The sequence below is a fragment of the Grus americana genome, chromosome 14 (assembly GCF_028858705.1).
Source record: "Grus americana isolate bGruAme1 chromosome 14, bGruAme1.mat, whole genome shotgun sequence".
Classification (NCBI taxonomy): Eukaryota; Metazoa; Chordata; class Aves; order Gruiformes; family Gruidae; genus Grus; species Grus americana.
In genome coordinates, this window is record NC_072865.1 from 6,809,878 (window position 1) to 6,826,277 (window position 16,400).

Sequence of the window (16,400 nt, forward strand, 5' to 3'; positions counted from 1 at the left end):
AACCTAGGACAGCTGCAAACTGTTTGCAAGCACTGCCCTGCTAGAGTTTGCTTACAAGGCTTTCTTATTCAAAAGTTTATTTGAAAAAATTAGCTTGTGAGGTCATTATCAGATCTATTCAGAAAAACTAGAAGCCCCTGAGACTCCAGGGTCAGCTCCTCTGCCCGCTGTTGCTCACTGCTGCAGCTGTTCTCCAGCCTGAAGGTAAAAGCTGAACTTGAGCATCTAGCTCTATGAAACTGAATATCCACAAGAAAAAAAAAAAAACCTGCTCTAGTAATCTAACAGGGCTTCAACCTATGGGGGTCAGTTAAGAAGCTGGTGGAGGTTGTTTTGCTGCTTTTAATGTTTGTTCAGCATAAGAAAGCATTAGTGGCTGTTCTTCAGCAGGGCTGAGCTCTGCGCCTGTGGCTCCCCGGGTGCTGTGGTATGCCGATGAGCAAAAGGGAACGGGACTTAACACATCTGACATCATTAAAATAATTTTCCAGCCTGCTTTACCCACCCTCTTGAGGGAACACTCTCTCTCTAGCACTGATCCTGGTGGCAGCTCAGCCCCGTCTGGTGCCCTGCAGCAGGAGAAGGGTTGCAACCGATGCCTCAAGGGGCAGGAGCATGCAGGGGTGCCCACTATTAATCATCTTGGGAAAGCAGTGTAAGAGCAGAAATGAAATAGAGCAAAAAAGTAAAACACAGGAGCTGGGGTGCTGAAGAGGGGACGGGTGTCTGCAGGTGTCCTCTTCTACTTGGCTGTTGTGGAGGAAAGAGAGGAAGGAGTCAGTGAGATGGCTCCGGGCCCTCCCACAGCCCAGGCTGCTTTGGCCTGTCTCCATCCCCACCTGCTGCTGCCCCAGCAGAGATTTTGTGCTGCTGTGGTGCCTGGGCCTGGACCTGTGCCACCCCCCTCCCCAGCCTCTCACCTTTCTCTGCACCCAGCTTGAGCATGTCCACCCCGGAGAAGATCATGTCCTCCAGCTCCATGGCGGGGGTGTCTGTGGAGAGAGAGCAGGATGTGGGTGCTGGACCCCTGGGGCTGCCCATCGCCCCCACCCCTCTGAAGGCAGCAGGGGAGAGCCTGCACCCACCCACTGAGCCACGGGTTTCGGGGCAAGAGGGGCTCATGGAAAACCTCGACTGCGTGCCTCTGCTGTCACTGCAGCTACCGGGGGGGGGGGGCATGCCCGGGGTTTTCAAGGTCCCTTCCATCCTTGACATGCTGGCGCCAAAGATGGGTGAGGGATGCTCTACAGCTTGGGCACCCCCCTCTCCTCTCCCTGGCAGCTCTCCTCTTCCCTAACTGCAAGCAAAACGGAGGGCAGCATCCATGCACGCTGCTCGTTCCTCTTCTCCGTCCCCTCCCCGCCGACCTACCAGGGCAGTCCAGCTTTTCCCGAGTGGCAGTGCCCTCAATCTTGGTGCCATTTTTGTAGGAGCACCAGCAGTAGCCCGTGGCGGCATTGCACTGCTTGGGCAGGTAGTCGCCGTTCTCATCGCACTGCGGGCGGAAGTGGCCTGGCCGGACACCCCCAGAACTGGCCTCTGCCTGGCACTTAGTTTGCACTAGGGCAATAAAAAAAAAAGGGGGGAGACCACGTGAGCCCCCCGGCCCCTTCTGCCGCCCAGCAGCCTTGGCAGGAGCTTTTTATCCAGAAGCAATTAAATTAAACTTAAAAGTGAACAAGCCCCACCCCAGTGACCTTGCTAAAGCTCTTGGGCTCGCCAAGGGCTGAGGATTTGGTGTACTTTCTGGCTTTACGGCCATTTGCTCATCCCAAATGCCCTGCAGGCAGCGGGCAGCGGCTCTGTGATGGCCTAAAGGCCACCAGCCAGGGGGTCCCCATGAAATGCTGAGGTCCATGACCCGTCGGGGGACAGAGGGGTCGGTTGCCTTTGGGAAGCTCCATGCTGGCACCTCCTGGGGGGTTGCTGTTCCCCAAGGGCCGGTCCCGACCCCCCCAGCTCAGCAGCCCCATCCCTGGTACCTTTCTCCACCGGGATCGCCTTACGCTCCTCCTGCTTGGGGTTCTTGGCCATTTCAAACAGCAGCCACTTCTGCATCCAGGATTCAAAGGACTGCAACGAGGGGAACCAGCACGTTAACCGGCATGGGGGGTGCAGCACGGGGCGGCCGAGCCACAAGCTCCAGCTTGGGCCAAGGAAGGTCATGAGCACCACGACCTTCCTTGGGGTGGGAGTAACCCAAGCCTGGCTAAAGCAGGACTTGGTTTTTCCAGGTGGGGACACCCCAGTCCCTCCACAAAGTAGGGTGCTCCTGGAAGGGGAAGAGTAGGATGTCAGCAAGCACTGACCTTCCAGTCTCTATCAGTCATGGTGTTCTTCAGGTTCTTCAGGTTGTCCAACAGGTTGTCCTTCAGCTCCGGGAACTTCTTCCTGGGGTCTGCTTGCTGCAGAATGACCACCATGGTGAGACAGGGCAAAGAAAAACAAGGTGTGTGTGGAGGTGAAGCTCTGCTTATATCAGCCAGACAGACATTGCAGAAGGCCAGGAGCTCCCAACAGCACTGAGCACCCCAAGAGACCCCAGACCCAGCCAAGACCCAGCTTGAAGCTGGAAGCAGAGGGTCCCATCGCCTCCTGCAGTGCAGGGGGCAGCTACGGGGCCAGTGGGGGAGCGGGGAACCTTACCAGCAGCACGTGCTTCACTTGGTCCTCAGTTCTGTTGCTAGCAGGGGCCATAACCTCAAGAGAAAAGGCAAAGGGGCAGCGTGAGCGCAAGGGCTGGCAGCAAGCCCTGAGGGCAGCAGGCAGCGGTCAGTGCCAAACAGTGATGGGCATCTCTTACCGTGTTGCCTGTAGAGGGGGCAAGAGGCAGGACCTTCATGGCCATGGGCATGCTCACCATGGCCATCTTCATCTTGTTCACTGGCTTGGCACCTGCCAGGAAAGAAGTGGCGTGAGGGATGCTGCGTTGGGTGGTCCAGGGGTGACCCATCCCCTCTCTCTGGCCACCCCACCACCACACGGGTGCCCGTGGGGGCTACTGACTGGCAGGCAGCTTCCTCTGCAGTGCCTCCAGCTGCAGGGTCTGGGAGGTCTTGATCAGCTTGCTGATCTGCCCGCTTTGCTGGTAGACGAAGTAGACGGTGACAGCCTGGCCAGCAATCAGCAGGGCCACCAGGATGGACAGCGTGGAGAAGGCGGCTTTGCGGCCCAACGCAGACCTGCAGGACATTGAGAGGGAGCTCAGCCCCAGCCACCAGCAGCAGCAGATGTCCTCATACCCTGCTAAACCATACCATACCACACCATACCATACCATAAACTCATACCACCCCCTAAAACCCCCCCGCCCCTGCAGCCCACATCACCCCCCCCCCCCACGTCACGTGCCACCCCAAACACCCCCCTCCCGGGGGGTTTGCAGCCAGACAAATGCAAATTGCTCTTTCTCGGCATGCAGAAGTGAAATCTCAGCGTGAAGGTCACTCCTCCACACTGGGGGAACCGAAACCCACTGCGGGGGCGAGGGGGGGAGGCGGGGGGGGGGGTTAACCTGAGGAGCACGTGGGTACATGGGGGCTGCGGGCAGGGCACTGCCAGGGGATTTTGGGGCATGGCACTGCTCTGGGCATTGCCTTCTGCGGGATGATGAAGCCACTTGAAGCCTCACCGGTCCCAGGGGGCAGAGGACATGTCCGATGGGATGCCAGATTACACTTAATTTTTAAAATTTGGTGCAAAAAGCGAAAGTGCAGGGCAGCCCGCGCACAGGCAGCACGCAGGCAGGCCGGGCAGGTGGTGTCACAGTGATGCCACAGACTTCGGGTGCCAAGGGAAGGCAAAGCCAAGCATCATGTGGCGCCTGCCAGGCTTCCCTGGGCCAGATCCTGCCCCGCCGGGGTGAACGGGGCACTGGCGGGGTGCAGCAGCACCCCAGAGAGCCACCACCTGCCTCCGCTGCCCGACGAGGTGGGGCACCCATGGGTGCTGCCCAGCTGCTCCTGCTGCTGCAGGCAATGTCCGGAGCGGGACTCGCTGCCTGGATGTCTGCCTGGTGACTGATGATGTCAGAGCTCCCAGGCTTCTGATTGGCTGGAAGTGTTCGATGGAGGGGCCCAAGGAGTTTGGGATATGGGGGCTGGTTGGGACATGGGGGGTGGCCCCACAAAGCCGGCTGGGCTCCGGGTCTGCGCCATGTCCTTGCCTGTCCCATGGCCACCCTCTACCCTGCCTGCCCCATAGCCATGTCATCAGCCATCCTGCCCCACAGCCATGCTGTGTTCCATCCACCCCACAGCCATGACCTGAGCCGTCCTGCCCCACAGCCATGCTGCTCCCTCGTCCACCCCATAGCCATGACTTGAACCTGCCTGCCCCATAGCCGTGCCCTCATCTGCCCCATAGCCACCCGTGAACCTGCCCACCCCATAGCTGTGCCATGCCCCCATCTGCCCCAGAGGTACAGTGACCCTCTCAACCCCATGGCCACCCCGTGCCCCTGCCTGCCCCACAGCCTTGCTCCAACCCCTTCTACCCCATAGCCACGCCACAGCCCCCTTGGGTCCACAGTGCCCCATAGTCACAGTGTGATCCCCAACTTCTGCCCCATGGTCGCTCTGTGCCCCCCTGGCCCAACTGCATCCCCTTCCACCCCACGGCCACACAATGCCCCCTCTGCCCCATGTCCCATCGTGCCCGCTTTGTCCTCCCCGTGCCTCCTAGACCCCAACACCCCCAAGCCCCCCACCCCCGTGTCCCCAGCAGCGGCACCTCTGGGTGTCCCTGACATTGAGCACGTTGCTGCCGCGGTCGGAGATGAGGTCCCGCTGCTCCTCGGCCATGGCTTTGCTGTCTGCACCCCGATGGCAATGAGCGCCCCGAGTGCTGCGGATGGAAATACCCCCGGGCCCCCACCCTGCCCCGCCACCCCCGGGAGGGGCCAAAAAAAAGCCCCATTGGCTGCTGGCACCTTCATCACCTGTTGCCAGGCAGACCTCTGCTCGGCAGGTCTCTGGTCTAGAAATGATGCTGGATCTGGCTGTGAGCGCCGCAGCCGCTTCGTGGGGCATCGCTTCCCACCCCACCGCCACGGCAGGTCACGATGCCCAGCCTGGTGACACCCTGTGCCATGGGCCTGGGGGCTCTGGTACCCCTGGGGGATATGGGATACAGAATGTGAGAAGTGGGATGTGGAGTTGGGATGGGGGAGGTGGGAGGTAACGCCCGAGGAAGGGGGTGGGATGCAGGGGGTGGTACGCCGTGGGGAGGGCTCCCCACACCAAAGGCTGAGCAGGACCCTCCATGGGGGCATGCTGTCAGGGTACACCCCCTCACACTCTCACCTTCGCTGCCCTGGAAAAGTCGCACTTTGCCCAAACCTCACCTCAAGGGTCACTTTGGACACCCCACCCCCCTCCAGGTGGGGGTGCTTGGCCAGCACCTCTCGGGCTGAGGGGGCAACAGTTAAAGGACCACAAGTGTTTTCAAGCCCCCCTCCCTCTTGCATCACCCCCCTCACCTGCCTGCAGCAGCTTCAGGGGGCTGAACCCCCAAACCTGAGAGAGGACAAGCAACCCCCAAGGTGGGTCCATAGCCCACCCCACAGCCCTGCTAGTGCCACATGGCGAGAGCAGTCATCCACTCCCATAACGCTGATTTTAGGTGATTTTCTACAAGGACCCAGGGCAGCCCAGGCGTAACACTTTCCTGACGCCAGCGCTGCACCGTGGGGTTTGGTCTTGCCGGGCACGCCATGCCCAGCACCACATCAGGACCCAGCACGACCGTGGCCAGGGATCAGCCAAAAGTGAAACTCCAAGTGTGAAATTAAAAGCAATCCGCCCGCATCACCAGTTACCAGGCAAACCTCCCCACGCACGGCCCAGGGGCCAGAGAGTGGTAAGGCTGGGACAAGCTCAGGCAGGTTTCTTCACTGGCTCCATCCCTTCTCCAGGGTCGGTCCCGGAGCTGTCCTGCCATCCTGGCCAGCCCTGGCAGTGTGCTGGGAGAGCAGGGCTCAGGAATAACCTAAAAGCATTTCCAAGGAGCGGGGCAGGGTCTCCCAGCAGATGCTGTTTCTGCAGGAGAAGCAGGCGCTGGTGGGATGATGCTCTGGCCTCCCAGGTGGGAAATCGCAGGAAGGGCTTTGGGGCTCGGAGCCCCATCCCATCCCTGGGCTCACGCGGCCCAGTCGGGAAAGCCCCAGGGCACCCAGGGGGGCACAGACCCCCATCCCATCCCTGGGCTCACGCGGCCCAGTCGGGAAAGCCCCAGGGCACCCAGGGGTGCACAGACCCCCTGCCCAGGGGTGTCCATCAGCCTTGCCACAGGTTACCCACGTCCCCAGCTCCTGCCCCCACCTGCATTCCTCCCCAGAGGCTATTTTGAAGACAAATAACTTCTCTGCTGCTTTTTAGATGATGCTGCATTTAGAAACTCTCTGAGGTGTTTAAAAAAAACACAAGGGAAAATAGGAAAAAAACCCCCACAAGGATAAAACCCTTCCATAAACTTTTCGGCTCTCCTCTCCCCTTGCTCTCAGCCCGTGGCAGGCACCGGGGGTTTGGGGGATGCAGGTTTTTCTCGCAGCTCCAGCCCTCACTGGGGCCACAAGCCCCCAGCCCCAGGGCCACACTCCGGGCATGTTCCGTGACCAGCCTAAGGGGAACTAAGGAAAATCTGAACAGGAACTCAGCGAGTGAAACCCCCAGCAATTTCACGGCGCTGGAGCCGACTCTGCAAACCACAAACACAGTCGATAAACTGGGGGGGGTGGAGGAGACCCCCCACTTCCCCCTGTGGGCCAGCTGAGCCCCCTCAGCCCCCAGCCCGGGGGGACTGTCAGCACCGATTCAGCCCTCGTTTCGCACACAGACATTTCCATTAACTTAGAATGGTTTGGGCTGGAAGGGACCTTAAAGCCCATCCAGTTCCAAACCGCTGCCAAGGACAGGGACACCCTCCACTAGCCCAGGTTGCCCAAAGCCCCATCCAACCTGGCCTTGAACACTGCCAGGGAGCCAGGGGCAGCCACAGCTTCTCTGGGCAACCTGTGCCAGGGCCTCAGCACCCTCACAGGGAAGAATTTCTTCCTCATGTCTAACTTCAGTACTTTTTCCCCCCACACTACACCTTTCTGCACAGGGCCGTGGCATCTGAAGTGTTTTAAGCCTGTAAACTGATTTTCCCAGGAAGATGCAGAGCTAGTTACAGAGCAGCTTTCAGCCTGCCTCATCCCCCTCTTCCCTCCATAGCCTCAGGACCCAGCGCAGGCTCATCCCCATGCTCTCACCCCCAAGGTTTGGTATTTGTGCATATTTTGTGCTGCCCATGAAAAACACAACATGCGCCATCACCAGGGTGGGGAAGCAGCTGTCTTTTGGGGGGAAAAGAAGCCATTTGGGGCAAGGAGCAGTACCAGGACTCAGCTCAGACCTGTTCACTCCCCGGGGACCTCGACCCAAGCCAGCAGAGCAATTATTTCAAGCAGGGAGGCAGAAATAACCCCACGGGCGTTCACGTGAAACCATTCATTACCAGCCGAGCCCCCGTCTCGCAGCCCGCAGATCCCGTGCAGGCTGGCACCGGGTGAGCAAACCCACGTTTCTCAGTGCCCCCTCGGACAACACCCTCGGCAGCACAGGATGGGCAAACCCAAGGGCAAGCGCCATGAAACCCACCCCGCGCTCAGCCGGGAGAGCCTTTCCCTCCAGCCAGCCCTGGGACAAGTAACAAGCAGCCCGCTCCAGGCGAGTTTCTCTTCCTTATTCACCATTTCTCCCCTGGGGGGGTTTCACACCGACACGGGAAGTTGTTTCAAAGACGTCAGGTCGGCTAAGAAATAAAAGCGATTTTTGCCATTAATTGTGCAGCGAGCCCAGGGAAGACCCTGCCTGTGAGCTGGGCTTACGGCAGCTCTGCCCGGAGAGCCCTGTGTGCTGAGCAGAGCTCCCGCTTCCAAAGATTAAGGGCTGATACAGCAAATTCCCCTTCCCGCACTGGGCAAAGCTCCTGCCGCCTGTGCAAATCCCAGAAATCCTCCCCGGGAGGGGGATATGCCGAGCAGGGCAGTAGGTCTGAGTTCCTCCTGCCTCGGGTTAGGTGTGAGGGTCCTCTCCAGAGCCATGGCAAGGGTCACCACCACTGGAGCTCAGCCTGACCCCGCTACATGGGGGGAACCCACCAGACAGATGAAAAGCCCCTTCCATTCCTGTGCCTGGGGAGCGGTACTGAGCAGACACCTTCCCTCATCCAGGTCTGCCCTAAAAGCAGCAGGGTAAGGCAGCCTGCAGTGGGGTGGCTGTGCTCTGCCTCGGCAGGCAACAGACAGGAGCCACAACTGAGCAGAAAACATCACAAACTGCACCCAAAGAGACAAGGTGTTAGATTTGTACCACTACAAAGGTCCTACCTTGGATTTTACCACAGAATGGTTTAGGGTGGAAGGGGCCTTTAAAGGTCATCTAGTCTGACCGCCCTGCCATGAGCAGGAACATCTTCATCTAGACCAGGATGCTCAGAGCCCCGTCCAACCCGACCTTGAACGTTCCCAGGGATGGGGCATCTACCACCCCTCTGGGCAACCTGCTCCAGTGCCTCACCCCCCCTCAGCGTAAAACATTTTTTCCTTACATCTAGTCTGAATCCCCTCTCTTTTAATTTAAAACCATTACCCCTTGTCCTATGGCTATATAAGAGTAATTAAAGAAATTATTGACCAGAGCCGTTAGTGACACACCACACCTTTGCCTCCCACAAAGAGCAGCCTGCTCCCCTGCCCTCCTCCCTCCAGCTCCACGCTGGCCGAGCCACTGCCGGTTTCACGTTTTCGGCACCTGCTCCACACGGCACTTCAAAGAACACCTCAAGTACAGGAAAATAGTGATTTGAACTGCAAATAGTGCACTTTTAGGACAGTGAGGGAAGTTTATTCTAAAGTTTTCCATGGCCACAGATAAAATTACAAATAAAACACCATGGCTGCGCCAAGGGAAACGCTGGCTTAAGAACATCTGTTCAGGCAGAGATTTTTGTCCACAGAAAGGGGAAGTCACGCATTAAGCAACAGTTTGCAGCAAACCCAGCAGCAGTCAGCTCGCTTACAAGCCCAGCTTTCTTTTCCACAGCAGGGACCCCTCCAAGAGATCATGACTCACTTTGAAACCACCACCATCCACATAGTTTTCACTATGAAGACCAGGATGCATCACGACTTCAGATCAGCCAGGCTGGCTTCCTCAGCTGCGAGACTCATCCACTTTCACCATGCCAGAGCGCTCGAGAACTGAAGATCAAGTCTGATGGGAACAAGAGGCCCTGAATCCAACCCAGGCAGAGTAACTTCACCAGGACAGAGACTGCTTTGAGAGCGGAGCACCTCCACCAACACCACCACCCAAAGCACCCTCTCCCGTGAGGGGGAGAGGCTCGGGAGCAGGCAGGTGAAGGAATCCGCCCGAGAGGGCTGGGAAAGAGCCCACGCGAAAGCAGCAAGGTTCTTGAACCTCAGGAGCTGGAGACAGACCTCCTCCAAGAGCCCTGGACACCTGAACACCACCTCCCAGCTTCATTTCACAGGTCACATATCATCTATGACTATTCATAATTGCCATGTAACTGTGCTAAGAATCCTAAGGTTTTTCAACCAGTTCTGATAAATAACCATCATTTAAACCTGACCACAAGCATTCCCAGACATTTTACCAGCTCCAAGCGAGCTCACGGAGGAGGAAAAGCACGATGAGTTGCAAGCACCGCAGGACAGCACACTGACCCAGCGTCAGAACAGGCACTGCACTGTGTAAGGGCTACAGTCACCATTTCACAGGAGGAGTTTCAACAATTTAATCTCTCTCTCAAGTTCTAGAAGCCACAACTATTTTAACCACAAGCATAAAGAACTTTGACACCAGGAGCATACTGATCTTATAAACTGTACTACTCAAGTATTGCATGCCCACGAATCTTTTCTTGGTCTAAAATCCTGCTACAGAAGAGGAACTGACAGAAACGGCAGAGATTTCAAAGCCTGGAGAGCTAGGAAGAGAATGTTGGCAGCAGTGGAAATGGGCATTTATTCCAGGTGATGGCAGTGCAGTCTGCGGAATGGCAAACATCAGTGCAGGAAGCAGGGCGTGACTAAAATGAGGAGTCATTTTTCTTCCTCTGGAAGTGTAAATATCTAAACAGAGCAGCTGAGGGAGCTGTAATTCCAGTGCTTTTAGAAGCTTTCCCAGTGCATATTCAAAGGCGCCTCAGCCGCAGCAGTACTAATACCCACCCAAACCAGAAGCCCAGCTTCAGAGGATAAGCCAGTCGTATATGTAATTAAACCGAAGCCACTCAACTTCTGAGCACGCCACAGTAAGAAAACACGCAGCTGAGCCAAGGTTTAAAAGAGAGCTTTAATAACCAAAGGTGCAGCATTGTTTACAGACGACGTCCACGGCGACCACCCTTTCTGCGAGTGCTGTCAGATGGGATGGGGGTGACATCCTCTGCGGGGAGAACCACAAAACACACTGTTACTTTCCAGAGGTACCCCAAGACACCAAGTGGGCACAGCCACCCCAACCCCAGCAGTCACCCCCATAGGATCCACGCACAGGTGAAACGAACGCTCCACGGGAGCGAAGGTATTTGTGAATTCGCCAAGTGCTTTTCATACTTAGGAAGCGAAAATCCCCATCGCCCAACCCCACTTGGGCCAGGCAGCCACAGCCTTTCCAAAGAAACAGAGGGTGCTCGGTATAACTTTCAGAGCAACCAACACCACCGCTTCTTGTGATTCCCCAACGTTTGGGACTCTCCGGTAAACAGCTGGAGGAATTCAGTTATTACTGAGTCACCGTCTTACACCGAGACCAGTGCAATGCTTCTAGGTGACGAAATGCCTCTGGCACAAACACTGTTACGTCAGAGGAGCATCAGCATCCTGCTGTGCAGCCGGGGTTTATCATGCAGACAGAAACTTGGTTTCTGAGGTCTGCTCACGCCACCTCCTGGTGAATCGTCAGTTTAAGAACCTGTTTAAACTAAATCATACCTACAGTGCCACCTGACAGAGGCCAAGCAGAACCTCCCAACATCAAACCAAGCAGCATATATACCTGCTAAGCTCCTTTCACTAAATAATCCCTCAAAACTATAGTGTTGGGGGTTTTTTTTAAGCAGCAAGGCTCTGCACTGATATACCGACATATGGGCCTAGCTATCGCCTACTCCACCACTCACCAATGCGGCCGATCTTCATTCCAGACCGGGCCAGAGCTCTCAGGGCTGACTGGGCACCAGGTCCAGGAGTCTTGGTCCTGGAGGAGAGAACCAGAACCCATAATCCCTTAAATGACTCAGAAGTTGGACACAGTTCACAAACAACTGACAGCATTAGAATCACAGTTTCCCCACCCCAAAACACCCAGGTACCAGAACTCACCTCCTCCTGTCCCCAGACCCAAACCATTCACACACCATCAGCCACTAGACATGCACTTCCCTGTCACTCCACAATAACACATTTCCAAGTTGACAGCACGTCCCTATCCACTACTAGATAAATAAGCGCACCCCCAGCTTCAGGCAAGCGAAGACACCCATTCAGCATGAGTTCCAGATGCTCAGAGAGAGATGACATCAGCCAGTCACCACACAAAGTGACAGACACCCTTTGGGCCAAGTTTAAAGACAAGTTCACAGGGTCCATCCACCTTCCCAACTGACGCAGGACAAAGAAGGGATGTGGTGCGATCTGACATGGTTCGAAGACCAGACACATCCTCTGGGAAGGCTGGGCCCAGCCCCTCCAACGTACCTATTGCCGCCAGTAGCACGCAGCTTGATGTGCAGGGCAGTGATGCCCAGTTCCTTGCACCTCTGGGCAACATCCTGGGCTGCCAGCATAGCTGCGTAGGGAGAAGACTCGTCTCGGTCGGCCTTCACTTTCATGCCACCAGTCACACGGCAGATGGTTTCCCTGCAAAAGGGAAAGGGGATATTGAGAAAAAAGCCCTTCCTCTTTCCTCCCCACAAACCAGCTTCTGGCTACAGACAGAACCTATTTTTTTTTATGTCTTAATGTTTTCTTTTTACTGGATCAATAAGCTGCCAATCCAGTAGCTTGCATGCAACATTCATCACAGAGGAACACACCAAGCCACCTGGTCTATGTTCACGTATGCACGCCATCTGATCTTAAAGCTCAGCAGAAGCTCAAGGACTTTGGTAGAACCTCTGGCCAAATCTAATTCCTGGTTCCAAAACCAAAGCAGCCAGGTAGTGCAGCAAGGTGGCCGGTGTTCAGTACTTACTTGCCAGAGAGATCAGTCACGTGGACAAAAGTGTCATTGAAGGAAGCAAAGATGTGGCAGACGCCAAACACATTTTCTCCTTCAGCAACCTGAGGTCCCAAGCTGATGACCTGTTCTTCCTTCTTCTCCTTGCCCTTACGAGGTGCCATTTCTGAACAAAAAAAGAGAAAAGTCTGAGTGAGGATGGATTTCTCAACATTCTCTTACAGGATTTTATGAACTTCCCTGCTACTGCAACCTTTTACCAAGCAATATAAATGGATTACCAACAGTAAAATGCAGGGAGTAATTCTGGCGTACAACTGGACTTCTTAAAAATCCCAATGTTGCCCGCTTTGCTGCTTGCTGGCGGACAGGCCACAACTGCATAGTGGGGTCTCCAGCTGCACCTCACAGGAGGAGCTACCCACGCTGTGCTTCACAGCAGCTGATGTCCCCAGGCACCACTGCAGCAGAACACATGGGAGCCCCTTTGCTTGATAACCAGACACCCTGAGAACTTCCCCTTGCTCATTTACGTGACTTTATGGAAACAGAAGACCTAACCAGTTATTAAAGACCTGGGTACCGTCACAAAACTCTGACTCTCCAGACCCTTCAAGTACTACCTTGGGTTCTTACACGTTACTGGTCTCCTAACTGGGACCAGGCCAGGTAAGTCTTCTGCCTCCAAAGCCTGCAGCCAGCTACGGAGGGTGGCAGATCTGGCACTCAGCAGTGCTTGGTCAGACAGCCAGGGATCCTGTGCATCTGCCCCCGGAGCACAGGAAGACGGTTCCCTACAGCCCTCTCCTGCCAAACACCAGCTACAACTGGTGTTTTGTACAGGAGAAATGACTTCACTAGGGAAGTTAACCCAAGCATGACCTACTTCCACCCACAGACCGTAGCCCGATGGCCCTCTCTCCACAGAGCAGCACTGAGCCCGGACAGCCACTCCGACAAAGCCCATCCCCTTCCCGACAGCCAGCCCAAGGTTCCAGGGACATTTACCACCCCAGCTGGGCCCGTAAAGCCCAGCAATACCCACACGACGGACAGAGCAAACACCGGTATTAACCTCAAAACGACGTACCCGCTGCTCCTCGGCGCTCACCCGAAACCGCACCGGGCCCAGCCCGAACCGCTCAGGGCCCAGCGGGCAGGAGGAGGCTCACACCGCCGGGACCGGGGGTGGGCCGGCCCCCAGCTTCGGCCAAGCACAGAACCGCGGCCTTGCCCCGCGGCCCGACCTCCCCGGTCCTCCACTCGGCCGGGCCCGGCCGCTCTCCACCCTCAACCGGGAGCGCCGGGCCTGCCCCAAGCGCGCAGCTACTCCAGCCCCCGGCTCGCCCGCGGCCCAGCGCCCCGCTCCGCCGGCCGCGCCAGGCGTACTTCCGCACGGACCCCCGGGCCCGAGGAGGCGGGCAGGGATACCGCAGCGAGGCGCGGACGGGCAGATGGCGGCGGATACACCGCAGCCCCACACTCACCTCCCCGTCTCCTCCGGAGGCCGCCGCTAGAAAGGAAGCGGCCGGGGTCAGGGGGCGGAGGTCACCTCCGCTCACCCGGAAGTGATGGCGGGAGGCGGCCGAGTGCGGCGCGGGAAGCGGCATTTCCCCGATCGCAGGATTCTGTCCCAATCTCGATCCCGCTGGGCTGGGCGCCGCCGCGAAACGGTGAACGGCGTTCCCGAAGGCAAGCCGGGCCGACCTCTCCGAGATGGCGCGGCCGCCTCTCCCCCGGGTCCCTTCCAAAGATGGCGGCGTCATCCTCCCTGGGGTCCCTCCCCAAGATGGCGGCGGCCGCTGGCCGAGGAGCCCTGCCCAAGATGGGGGCGGGTGTGTGCGTGCTCCTGACAGAGCCAGGAGAGCTGTGGAAACGCCAGCCTGAATCAGTTTAAAACACAACTGGAAGAAAATCGGTGTAACGCCAGCACGCAGCTCACTTCCTCCCAGCCACACAGCCACAGCCGGTGCTGCCCGTGCTCCGCTAGAGCCAGGCCAGGGCGCAGGCCGTTCCCCTTCGCTTCGCTGTTGGGCGGCTGAGCACGGCGAGGTGCCGTGGGGGTCCAGGCAGCTGCTTTTCCCTGCCCCGACCTCAGGCGGGAGCCTGGACTGCAAGGAGGTGTTTGGGAATTTCACCCATGCAGGGATGTACATGGAGGTTATAGTATGTGGAAGTCTGGAGTACTTTCGCTTCAGGAGGTAACAGGAGAGGTTTTAATACATGTAATTCTCTGTTGGGAGGTCAGGCAGCTGATGTGAGCGGTGCGGACTTTGCAGCTATGAGCGACGGTGCAGGGACTAACTCCTAGAGCCATCAGTGGGGAAGATTTGTTCCACCTCTACAGCAAGCATAATGTAAATTTGTAAAGTTTTACATTAAGATGGTCCAGCAAATGAATATTTTGTGTGATTTTAGGGGAGCATCCCCTTGCCCAGCAAGGCTGATGTCTTTCAGGGTATCTTGTCCTGTCTCTGGCCAAGCATCCCAGGTCCCTCCGGGGTGCAAACCTCTCGGCTGACATTAGGGTGAAGAGGTTTGGGCTCCTGCTTGCCTCTGCTGGGCTTCTGCCTCAGGAAAGCTCTCTGTGCCCATGGGTGCCACCGTAAAGCCTGTCGTGACCCTGCAGGCCACCCTCACCCGCTTCTCTCTTCATTAACAGTTTGCTGCTGCATCAGGGATCTTCCTGCTTAAATAATGAAGGAGAGGCTTTTAAAATATACATCAGCGGGACTGCTGTAATTCCAGCCCAGGGCTCCAGTGACACAGCCATGGCCTGGTTTGAAGGAAAGGGGAGGGAAGGGGCTCGCAGCAGGTGAGCACTGCAGAGGTTGGCCTGCGTCACACCCTATGTGCCGTGGTGACTGGGTGACCCATCCGAGAAGGAGCCCTGGGGATGGTAAAGGGTGCACGGGCAGCCCGAGCCAGGCAGGGTGGGTTTCTCCCCAAGGAGCCACATGTGCAGGGCAGGCCGCAACGATCCTCCATGAAGCTTGCACCAATCTACAGATCTTCTCCTGGAATCACTGCAAGTCAGAGAGGCAAGGAAACAGCAACCCTCCACTTATGGGGGAACAGGCTGAAATAACCAGATGAGCTTCTATAAAAAACCCAAACCAACTCAGCGGTTCAGAATCCACCGCTGCCCTCAGTCCCAAAGCAGCTGGGAGGCAGGCTGCTCCCAGTCCCTCCAGGCTCTGTGAGGGATGGGGCTTTCTCCGCTCCCCGGGACAAATTCTTCGCTCGCTCTTTGCCTTGTACCAGTCCTGGCGTGTTTTCAAGGGAACTGTCTTGCCCTGCAAAACGTTCCTGGGCCCTGAATCCCAGCCCTGAGCAGGCTGTCCTGGCTGCTGAGGACAGCGCTGAGGACCTTCCAGGGCTGGGATGAGCGAGAAGGGAGGATTGCGTCCTCCAGCCTGGCCAGGAAGGATGCTCAGGCCACGGTGGGGTCAGCGCCAGGGACCATGTGTATTTGCTTGGAGAAATCCCCCAGATTTAGTTCCTTAATGGGTAATTAACATTCCAGCTGCTCCTTGGTAATAGCCTCCCCAGCCCATGGGAAACCCACAGACAGAGTGACGCTGCAGGCGGGTTTCATAACTCAGCCAGTGACTAAACAAAAAGGAGCCCGAGAGCCAAGGCAGATGGAAACGCTGCTCTCGACCTTTTCTCCTGCCCGGGCCTTGGCCCTGGTGTAAATCGGTCCTGGCTGAGAGGGGTCAGTGGGAAGCAACTGGCCTGACCTGTGGAGCCCTTGGCTCCCGGCTTCCCGCAAGCAGGAATTTTTGGTGCTCGGATGTTGCTGTTTCCGTGGCTGCATCTCGTTCCCACGAGCTACCAGTCCGGTGGCCTTGCTGGTGGCCTTGAAACAGGGACTGGAGCTGGAAGAGGCCAAAACCCTCCCTGGAGGCTCAACCCTCGCTGTCAGCCTGGTATGGAGCAGGGTCTGTGGTCAGGGCTGTCGCAGGGCTGGTGGGAACAGCCCCAGGCCCCTCAAAATGGCGTTTTTCTTCTAACCCCAGCAAAGAGAAATTCAGGACCCCAAAAGCAGCCTTTCACAGGTTTAAAAAAAAAAAAAAGTTTTCCATTAATTTTTAAGGCCGTTTTTAGTTTCAGAAAGGCAGTTTGTGCATGCACACATGTAAAATG

The 16,400-nt window shown here is 56.9% G+C and overlaps 2 protein-coding genes across 3 annotated transcripts; both read right to left on the reverse strand.

Moving 5' to 3' along the window:
- Nucleotides 1-60: 60 nt before the first annotated feature.
- On the reverse strand, nucleotides 61-4,874 carry CD74 (CD74 molecule). Of its 2 annotated transcripts, XM_054841542.1 has the most exons (9): nucleotides 4,732-4,871; nucleotides 3,007-3,182; nucleotides 2,804-2,895; nucleotides 2,647-2,700; nucleotides 2,310-2,405; nucleotides 1,983-2,073; nucleotides 1,372-1,560; nucleotides 921-992; nucleotides 61-750 (listed from the first exon to the last, which is right to left on the reverse strand). In XM_054841542.1, the coding sequence occupies exons 1-9, from the start codon at nucleotides 4,800-4,802 to the stop codon at nucleotides 743-745; spliced, it is 849 nt and encodes a 282-aa protein (XP_054697517.1). In that variant the 5' UTR covers nucleotides 4,803-4,871; the 3' UTR covers nucleotides 61-742. The 2 variants fall into 2 exon arrangements, with proteins under 2 accessions (XP_054697517.1, XP_054697518.1); XM_054841543.1 differs by lacking the exon at nucleotides 1,372-1,560 and having other exon boundaries at nucleotides 4,732-4,874.
- Nucleotides 4,875-10,345: 5,471 nt separating this feature from the next.
- RPS14 (ribosomal protein S14) lies at nucleotides 10,346-13,879 on the reverse strand. Its single transcript, XM_054842220.1, has 5 exons — nucleotides 13,739-13,879; nucleotides 12,267-12,417; nucleotides 11,771-11,932; nucleotides 11,194-11,270; nucleotides 10,346-10,457 (listed from the first exon to the last, which is right to left on the reverse strand). The coding sequence occupies exons 2-5, from the start codon at nucleotides 12,413-12,415 to the stop codon at nucleotides 10,390-10,392; spliced, it is 456 nt and encodes a 151-aa protein (XP_054698195.1). The 5' UTR covers nucleotides 12,416-12,417; nucleotides 13,739-13,879; the 3' UTR covers nucleotides 10,346-10,389.
- Nucleotides 13,880-16,400: the final 2,521 nt, after the last annotated feature.